Source organism: Mya arenaria, chromosome 4 (genome assembly GCF_026914265.1).
Source record: "Mya arenaria isolate MELC-2E11 chromosome 4, ASM2691426v1".
NCBI classification, from domain to species: Eukaryota; Metazoa; Mollusca; class Bivalvia; order Myida; family Myidae; genus Mya; species Mya arenaria.
Window position 1 is genome coordinate 16,129,232 of NC_069125.1, and position 10,873 is coordinate 16,140,104.

General features: G+C 33.4%; 1 protein-coding gene across 1 annotated transcript; it reads right to left on the minus strand.

Annotated features, from left to right (window-relative positions):
* Nucleotides 1-2,529: 2,529 nt before the first annotated feature.
* Nucleotides 2,530-10,256, minus strand: LOC128230657 (uncharacterized). The gene is made up of 2 exons (XM_052943101.1): nucleotides 9,995-10,256; nucleotides 2,530-2,942 (listed from the first exon to the last, which is right to left on the minus strand). The coding sequence occupies exons 1-2, from the start codon at nucleotides 10,254-10,256 to the stop codon at nucleotides 2,530-2,532; spliced, it is 675 nt and encodes a 224-aa protein (XP_052799061.1).
* Nucleotides 10,257-10,873: the final 617 nt, after the last annotated feature.

Below are 10,873 nucleotides of genomic sequence, written 5' to 3' on the forward strand. Positions count from 1 at the left end.
ATCGCTACCAGTCTCAGATACACATGCTTTATTGCATAATGATTGCTTTAAATAATGATCCTTTAGTGCATGAGACGATCAACAATGACTTCAAGCATGCTCAAAACATATTTATTGTCAAAAATAAGATTTGATTTCCAAATTTCGAGCCACATTGTTTATACCGGAAGCCGCCATTTTGATTGAATTTATTGAAACTAATGCTAAACCGATCGAGATACAGTATAAAAACACTACGCATCGGTAACTTCCCTTAAAAAAAAACACAAAAACTAGCGTAGAAAAATTATACTTTATTATTTTTAGCCTTTAAATAAATTATTACCTGAAAAAAAATTGTTTGGCGATCAAAATGGAGGTGCGGACGCACAAAAAAAATAAAAATATTTTTTTTACATTTTCAAAAAAAATAGGAGCGGTAAATCCGAGGAACGAAATATCAATTTGATGTGGCCTTACTAATCTTATGTAAGAGCATACAATGTGACACTTGTATTCAAACAAATGAACGTTGTTCAAGTAATATCGTTAAAAACAATTTACATCAAACATGATATAACATTTTTGTAATTATATTTACAATGGCCTTAACACAGACGCATTTTACCATTATTTTTGTTTTATCGACAATTCAAATATAATTGAGACATACAACGATCTCATTTACAAAGTAATTACGGAAACGCATATCATTTGATTGTACAGAAAAAATAAAATAACTTGAAGCCATGATTATTTTATTCATTATTTTATTCATTAGTGCAAAATCTGTTTCTTTTAAAATACCTTACGGGCAACTATTGCAGTGTGTAAAACGATAATATATTTCGGTCGAAACTCACGTGTGAGCCAAGTTTAAATTTTGGTCGTAAGATTAAAATTCGAATTGCAAAAACATTGGATAAAGAGAACAACACCTTGTAAGTTATATGAAGTTTCAGGCAGGTGTCTATATCTTTACTTTTCCTTAACTTTATTAAACAAATAATAAATATTTACAAAATGCCGATTATCATAAAACTAGCCAATCACACAATTATTTTATCTCCCTTAAAATAATGCATCCGTTGTTTTTATCTAGCAGAACAGAAAAACACATTCATTTCTGTTCTGTTCTTTTTCGTCTCGAGGAAGAATACATTTATAACAGGACATGATAATATATCAATATATGCCTTCATTGATGAACAAGAAACGTTGTTGTTGTTTTTTAAATTTTTATTCTGATCTAACAAACATTTACAATAACCAATACTTTAATTAGCAATAAAGTAGAAATAAAAGCGACGTTCGAACAAACCGATACAAATTACAGCGAAGAATACAAAAGCCGTCAATTTACGGCATATACATGTGCAAGATATACTGTGAAAACAATCACAACAACTCAACGACAATTATATTAATACTTAGTGACAACATCGTTATAATTTTGATGGTGATCATGCGAAACTTGATCAAAACAAGGACGACTTGGGGGTTATATGAGTAGGTATCATTATATACTCTCTGTGTCACATATGCATGTTACAATCAGATAATACACATGTTTGCCAACATTGAATAAATGACTCTTCGCTAATCAAGGGTGCAAGTTTGTTGTTGGTTTGGTGAGTTCATGAGGCGTATACATAAGACTGCACATCTGAACATCACAAACGTTCAATGTGGTATTATATGTTTATCTTCTTTGAGCCAAATCGTAGAGTGTGATATGTTGTTAATGAATTGCAAAATTTGAATTTTCTTTCCAAAATTTAATTTATTTAATTCAACCGTTTCAAGTTGGTATGATTTAAAAACCAAAAATCGGAAAGAAACTATTGTAAACTCACACGAGAATGGCCATATCCAGTCTATTAGCATCAAAGGTAAATACTATCATTTACAGCTAAACAACAATAAAACTACACAATACTACGAAAAGCTACAATATAAATTTTATTTACAACAAACTTGAAGAGATTTCACGGAAAGGCTCGCACATTTGTTTTGAGGAATTGTGCATGTAACGATTAAATCATAAAAAAGAGTTGAACGAATTGAAGCAAGACTAGCAACAATGGTGAGTTTTATTATGATGTATTCAACAAATATGTAACGTATATTGTAGTTTCAGAAAAGACCCGGTTAAAAATCTGTGACCCATACACCGAACGTTTTGGAATAAATACACTAAACATGTCCCATGCAGTTAAAAATCTAGTGGGTCTAAGGCAATGTTATACATACACTTTCTCCTTTTCAATTATTTACGACGTCGCATGGCGTTGTTTAGATTTCACATTTGCTTAGTATGACAAGGATAAGTTATGGTGCAATGGGAATTTATTGATGAGAGACAAAGCCATCCGTACGAGATCTCAAGGGATATTACTGTGTGGAGTAGGAACATACACAAGCCAACACTCGATTACGTAAATCATTTCAGAATGAAGGATCTTCGCTTAATGCGAACGAGTTCGGTTAAAATCACTTAAATCATTCCGACTTTCCTGAAAGGATAGAAGGTAAGCTGTTGCTAGGTTGTTACAAGGCTGACCTTTTGCTATTTGAAGTGTCTGATATTTCAGCAGAGCATTTGCAATTCAGAAGATCGAAAACATGTTTCCTATATCGCGATCCAGTAAGAAAGTACATCATGAAGTTGATAGCATGGTTGATATAGTATAATTGGTTACAGACAGCCCATATTATTTCCTGCGCTGTGGTCATTCCAACCTTCTGGTCAATCCACAGAGAGCGGCCAAACATAAACACTGCTACAGGTGTTTCGCAAAGTAGAAACACGGTGTTCACAAGGAGAATGGTCACTGTGATTTGAGTTGAGTGGCTTCGGAGAGATGAAATTTTTGATTTTTCAGATGCTTGTGCACGTTCCTTCTTGGCAGAAGAGAGATATAAACCACTCTTGCCTAATTTAATGATAATAAGAAATCCGCCTGTCAGAAGAAGTGACATTGGTAAGACAAAGCTAGTAACCAAATGGATATGGGAAAATATGTCGTTGTAAAATCTACCGTAACCGTCGTCTTTTATCCAACAAATGTACATTGCAACGACAGCGTCTGTTGTGTTTTCGGTTGTGGTTTCATTTGTTACGGAAATGTCGGTTTCGTTTGTCATCATGTTACCGTTTGCGTTCGACAAAGTGGCATTCGCATAAGAACTGGAAGATGCGTCGTTAGTAATGTTCTCCATCTTTTCTTTATAATAGTCGCCATAGCTGTCAATATTTCCAGTGAGTGTGTTAACTGTTTGCAGGTTAAAACCATACAGAATGTGCATTTCAAGTGTGATGATGGTTACTGTTACCACAGCGGACGTAATTTTTGCAAGCACTGGTGTACATTTGTTTTTAGCAACAATGGGTGCCCATGTGTTAATAGCTCTCTCAACAGTTAACACGATCAAACAAATATTCGAAACATTGCTGCCCACATGGACAAGGAAAACATGTATCTTGCACATTATATCGCTCAGGTGTCGTATCTCTATCCCGAATAAGTATATGAGCCACCATCTAGGCAAAGCTACGAGAATCATCAATATGTCGGACAATGCCAAGAGTGTCAGAAACACTGTCGTTGATGTTTTACGTGTTTTACGTCCCATGAGAACAATCATTGTAATGATGTTGCCAACAATACCAAAGGAGAAGATAATTGGAGATCCAACTATCCAAATTATCCTAGCTACTTCAGACCCTCCAGTGTGAGATGCGTCCATCTTAAGTACAATAAATATTAAGTTTTGCCAATTTTGTACAAGAACAGTAAGTTTTCTTTCCTGTGTTTGAATAGAAGTCTGAAGTCTTTATAACGGATTTAATTATTTCGTCTTTTATATACCTGAAGCAATTAATTTTCAGTCCATTAAGGGAGCTTGAACATTGTAGTTAAATTTAATTGCAACGAAAAAAAGTATTTAATAATTATTTAATGAAAGCATTAAACACTGATAATCCTTTCTTTAAATGTTGATAATGATGAAAGGACAACCGGGTCCGTATTCTCTTACATTTTAAGTCTAAATTTGAAAATCAATATTAGAAAATTGAAATCTGAATTGTTTCAAAATATGTATAATATTACTAGCTTTCACAAAATATGAGTGCCTGATTGTAAATCAGATTGTTTGTAACGAATACAACCATTTTGACTCCTATAATAGCATTTTACAACAAAATACAGATTTACTTTTCTGAGTCTAAGTCTCAAACTCAAGACTTTGAATACCAGCCCAGTATTCAATACGAAGGAACACAAACATCTCGTAGTTTTTGTGATCATATAAATCAAGATTTTCCTTTGAAGATACTGTAATAAAAATGACTATATGTATTGGCGTTTTGGTATTTTGATGGTCGATTTAACAATGAAAGGTTAAGACGGGGCAGAGTAAAGTTTGAAGCTGCCATATACAATTCCTGCTTTTTACATCAACAAATCGACAACCCTTTTGAAAATTGAAAAACATGAAATAACGACGTTATCATTGTGTGCTTTGCTTAATATGTAATCACACTACTTTTAATTAAAGAAGCAACAGCATGATAGCTTTTAATGGTCATATTTTCAATACATCTATTATTCTGTAGTTATTTTTCTACTGTAAGCACATTAAGATAACTACGGAGAAAAGGCCAAGTTTTAAAAAGATGATTAATGTAGAAAGGAAATGTTGTTTCGGGCAATGAAGAACTTGAACATCATGAATTTGACAGAAAATGTTAGGAATTGTGTTAAATTGAAAAGCACTAGGTTTTAACTGCAAAATATATATAGTTTATTCTTGTAATTATATAATTATTTTTATCAAAACAAAATAAATAGTTGAAAGTCATACGCATTTATTCTATAAAGGCAGAATGCCTATGCTTGAGTCCTTGAGGACAGAATGGTGCACCGAAAAAGGGACATTGTGCATCACCCTCCTTTTACTCTTTCGCTGAAGCACTAAGATTACATATTCTGATTAATTATGTGATATTTATAAAAAACAATCATACCATCTATTAAATATATCATGTACAGTGTCCAAGTATTTTAATGGACCTCGTAGATTCAGACTTGTGAAATTTTGGACACAGTTTTGCGTAATCCTTTAAGAAACATAAACTGCTTATTATGACTGTGAAATACACATATATAGAAGAATATCTCAACAGTAGCTGAAGCTGGTTTTGTTAAGCAAAATATTTAGCTGCTGGTGTATCTGACAGCTGCTGGTAATTATGTTATTTTTAACAACAGTTACAAACAACATAAAGTTATATAGTTAAAAAAACATTATTCAGATCTATTTATATTTAAAAAGTTACTGTTTTCATATTGTAACATCCGAGCCACTTGGTACGCCGTGTCAGTAATTCTCAATATATCATTACTGACGAGCGTGTTAATGCATTCACGTGTTACGTCTATGTTATCCTGCCAATTCTACACTCTTCAGATTGTGTGTCTTTGTCTGATTGTATTTTGAAAAGAAGATGCGTGTCTTAACAATCCAATGTTTTATTTCACTTTGGTTGTATTGCATCGTTCTAATTTATTTGTAGACATCATTGTTGATAGAAATGCATTGATAAATGAGGATATTATGCAAAAGGATGAGAAGCACAAATATATTGACTGCGGTACTCAGATATTTGTATCTTGTTTTTTGTACTGGTTTCATGGTCCTGAGCCATATTTCCTCTCTTTCTTTAGACAAGAAACGCTCATATAAAACAAAGTCTTAAAAAATCAAGCAACATGTTGTCATCTGTAACGTCAATACAGACTTAAGATGTTAATTTTATGATGGAGTTTATGTCCTCGCCTGAATGCCTACCGCTTTATACGGCAATGCATATCAGAGTATTTGTTTGGAGAATCTTGAGAATATATCATGGCCTCTTTCAAATGTTTTAAAGAATTATTTCAACATCCAATAACATAATAAAAAATTAATAACCAATAAAAAAATGAATTGCCAACTACATGAAAGACTCTAAGGATTAAAAACATGTTTTTTTATGTAATAATGTTTCATTCATAATAATGTTTGTTTGTTGTTGTTTTTCCAAACTGCAATTTGTTTTATTTTTCTAAATAATTGACCGTTTGTTTGTACTATTTCGAACATTATGTTATAATATATGTCTATTGCCATGTTCATGTTTTAAATATCCAAAGGCATATTTAATATCGAATTTGCCAACAGACTTTAAAACTTGAAACTATTGACATTTATCACTTTGTCAAACGGTGAAGACTTTAGGAAAAATCGCCACATCATTATTTCGTGTTTTCGCCCTCGATTTGGTGGCGTTTCGCTTTCATTTTGGAAAACCCGAAATCACCATAAGAAACAATGTTAGGCAGACGACGTGACAATTGTATTAAAACAAATATGATTGCTCTTCGTTTGTCTCGATAAAAGCTATTTCCAAGTATTAATATATAAAAAAAAATTGTAGTGATTTATCATGGCCTAAACATAATCACATTTGACTATTAATTTTGTATTGTCGACAAATGAAATATAAGTGACCAACAAAAATCTCATTAAAAGAATTTTTTTATATAATTACAGACAACGACAACATACGTAAATCCGTTATATAAAAATCGTATCCAAAATTCATTTATTAAATTCGACATAAGAGTAAAAATAATCTGTTTAGAATATTTTGGAGGCAGCTTTAAACATCTGTGAAACTGTATTGATTTACTGAGGAAATTAACGTATGAGCAAAAGTTTAAGTTGGCTCATTAAATTTAAAGTTTAATTGCGGAAACATTAGGTACAGTAATCATCGTCTTCTATATAAAACTAAATTCAATGAAGATTCAGCCATTTTCAAAGCGTTTTCTCAGTTAACTCCATCGAAGGAATGATTATAAAAATTATATTATGATGCAAATTATCTTACAAACTACCACATGATTACTGTATATCCCTTAAATTTATTGACACGTTATTTACCAAGCAGCAGATTTGATTCATAAAATAGCATATGATATATTAAGATTCTACTTAAAACAAGAAGCGTATTTTCATATTTTATTCTAATACCACAAACATTTACATTAACTTATACTATAACAAGCATAGAAGTAGAATTCATAAGGCCTTTCAAATGAGGCGATATAAGCTGCAGTCACTGTAAATCAATACAGAAGGCATCAAATGAAGATTATATACATATGTAATATGATTGTGAAACAAACACAACAACTCGACGACATTATTTAATCAATTAAAAATATCGTTACAACTGTGTCAATGAACACAGTGATTGAACAACTTGAACAAAATAATAAGGCGTTTTTCTAAAGCTCGTTGATTTGGGAGCTATTTGACTACGTCTCATTATATAACACCCATTTCTCATTTGCATGCTGCAAACAGTTGATGTGTGTTGTTATAACATTGTATAATAATATCAGTGGCAAATAAATAGTATTACAGTATCTTCACGGCACAAACGTTCGATGGGCTAAGTTTTTATCCAAAATTATAAATAATCCAAATGTTCAATGACAGAATAATTAAAACAAACGAAATTGCAACACACAACAATCACTATTGAAGACGCCAATGACAATGACCCAATACAGTCCAGCAACATCCATAGACAACACAAGCAACTACAACTGATAGACACTAAACATTTAGCAAGACTACACGAGATTCACGATTGGTCATACACTTGATTACATTGTGAAAACACCGATTGATTCCAATGTTGTTTTAATATTAAGAAGAAAAGAGCGTACATTTAACGGAAACAATAAATGCTGTAACACGAAAAACAATATTACTAATGTCGGTTGCCAATATTAATAATATCTGTCATGTGTTCCCGTTCCGGATAGAAAAATCCGACCCGAGGGCACCTGCGTTGCCAGGTAACGAGGCTTGCCGAGTTACCGGCTACGCAGCGTGCCCGAGGGTCGGATTTTTCTATCCGGAACGGACACACATGATAGATATATTTTCTAGCATACCTTTAATTGCATTTTTTTTGTGAAGAAAATACATAAGAAAGCGTTTTATACATTTCACCAAAAAGCGCGTGCGATGATGTTTACTGACGTCATGACGCGCAATAATTTGTATTCACCGCTTACGTCAATAAGTTCCTTCGATATCACGTCTTTTAAGGGTTATTTTTTTTTGTTTTTAAGGAATATTTTGTAAAGTTAATGTTAATCGAACTCATCTATTGAAATCTCATAACTATGGTTTCATTTAGTGTTTAATAAAAGAAAATGAAAGTGTTACGTCACAGCGCGTGACTCATCTGGCATGGGGGGATGCCAGATGGAGTTTTCCAGCACGGCTGAATTCACCGGAAATGCCTATCCGGTGTGCTAGAATTATTTGTTCAGCAAACATAAACTGTAATAATTGTTAAGCTTTCAGAGAGGCCCCAAGTGAAAATCGAACCGTGGCCCAAAACGCCGAGCGTTTCTGAATATAGTTAAAAATAATATTATCCTGCTCCGTGCAGGTGAAAATCTCAATATGCTAAGAACTACATTGTGAGAAATAAATGAAATACTTTAATGAAGTTTTTTCTTAATTAATATATATATATATGTTCTTTTTAGTTGCATACCTCGTCTCATGACTATTATTCATTTATAAACCCTCTGCCTGTGAAAAACCTTCAAAACAAAAAAGATTACTAGTAGTGCAGTAGCAGGAACATTCCACTATCATGCTCTATGGCACAACAACCAACAGCCAAGATGTTATCAGCAACCATTTTTATAGAACTGGTTAATGTTTAGATTTAAGAAATATTTACCCCTGTTTTTATTGATTGGTCAATATTTATCCAATAACATCTGTCAACTTATCAAATGATTTAAATGTGTACGCTAGCTAAGCAATTACCTGTGGAAAAAGTATCAAAGTGTTATACAATTGACTGCAGGCAAGTAACACAAAATCCCCTAGATAGTAAACAATGCAATAACCATTTCTGGCTGGAAAGGTCAGAAAAATCACAAACTGAAACAATCAATTAAATCACTCCTTCATGGTTAGCAAGTTAGTTTCACCGCCAGTAGTTACAATGCTGACCTTTGCCCAGAAGATGTTTCCGATAGCTCAACCGCGCGCTTGCAATTCAAAAGATCAAATACGTGTTTCCTAAATCGCGATCCGGTAAGAAAGTACAGTACAAAGTTGACGGCACGTTTGATGTAGAATAATTGGTTACAGACAGCCCATACTATTTCTTGCGTTGTGGTCATTCCAACCTTCTCGTCAATCCACAGAGGGCGGCTGAACAGGAAAACTGCTACAGGTGTTACACCAAGTAAAAACACGGTGTTCACAAGGAGAATGGTCACTGTGATCTGGGTTGAGTGTTTTCTGATAGACGACAATTTGGGACCGCCGGATTCGAGTGTCCGTGGCTTCGTAAATGTAGATGGAAATGAACCGCACTTGGTTAATTTACTGATAATTAGCACCCCGCCTGTCACAATAATTAACATTGGTAAGACAAAGTTGGTCGCCAATTGGATATGTGAGAATATCTCGTTGTAGAATTTACGGTAATTGTCGTCATTTATCCAACAAATATACATTTCATCGATAGCGCTTGTTGTGTTTTCATATGTAATGGAAAGGTCTGTTTCGTTAACCATAAGGTTAACGTTTGCGTCCGAGAAAGTGGCATTTTTCTGTGAACTAGGTGATGCGTCGTTAGTAATGTTCTCCAACATTTCTTTGTTAAAGTCGTGATGGCTACCTGTCTTTCCAGTCGGTGAGTTAACTAATTGCAAGCTAAAACCATAAAGAATGTGTATTTCTAGTGTGATGATGATAAGTGTTAACACAACGGACGTTACTGTTGCCAGTTTTGGTGTACATTTCTTCTTAGCAACAAAGGGGGCCCATGTGCTAACAACTCTCTCAATAGTAATCAACGCCGTACAACAACCCGAAATGTTGCTTACCACATAGACAAGGAAATAATGAATCCTACACATTGCATCGCTAAGGTGCCTAATCTCTATCCCGAATAAGTAAATGAGCCACCATCTAGGTAAAGCCACGACAATCATCCATATGTCACACAATGCCAAGAGTGTCAGGAACACTGTCGTTGATGTTTTACGTGTTTTACGTCCCAGGAGAACAATCATTGTGAGGATGTTACCAACAATACCAAAGGAGAAAATGATGGGAGATCCAACTATCCAAATCATCCTAGCTACTTCAGATCCTCCACTGTGAGATGCATCCATTTTAAGATTAATAAATTTTCTGCCCGTACATCAGTTCTCTTATTCCTTTAATTTGTCCCACCTATGTTAATATGGTTGCGATGTCTGCTCTCTTTATGACGGATGTTCGTATTTCTTCTCCATTTAAATACTTGAAAACAAATAATTTTAACAATATGACATGTAGTTAAAATTAATTAATAGACAAATGTCTTTGATTATGTCCTTAAATGACAACTTCAAACATAAAAACCTTTCTGTGTATTTTAAGTTTAATGATGATCAAAGGAACGTACAATAGTATCAAATACTTCTGAAATGACAAAAACATCTGAGGATAAGAAAAGTCTTTAATTTTACATTTCGAATTTGATAATTAGGAAACCACAATACCATTAAATCGTTAAATACATTTAAAAATGCAAAAAAAATCACGTCACTCATTTAATAAAACATTTAATTGACTTTTCTCTTGAACAAGTTATTTTCTAATTATATTGTATTTTTTCACCATCATCACACGGTCCCTCATTAAATTGGATGCTGATATTTAGTTACTACAAACTTTTGATGATGACACAAAACAGAAGCACAAAAAATCCGTTTGGGACACGCCAATAGGCATAATGTTATTTTTT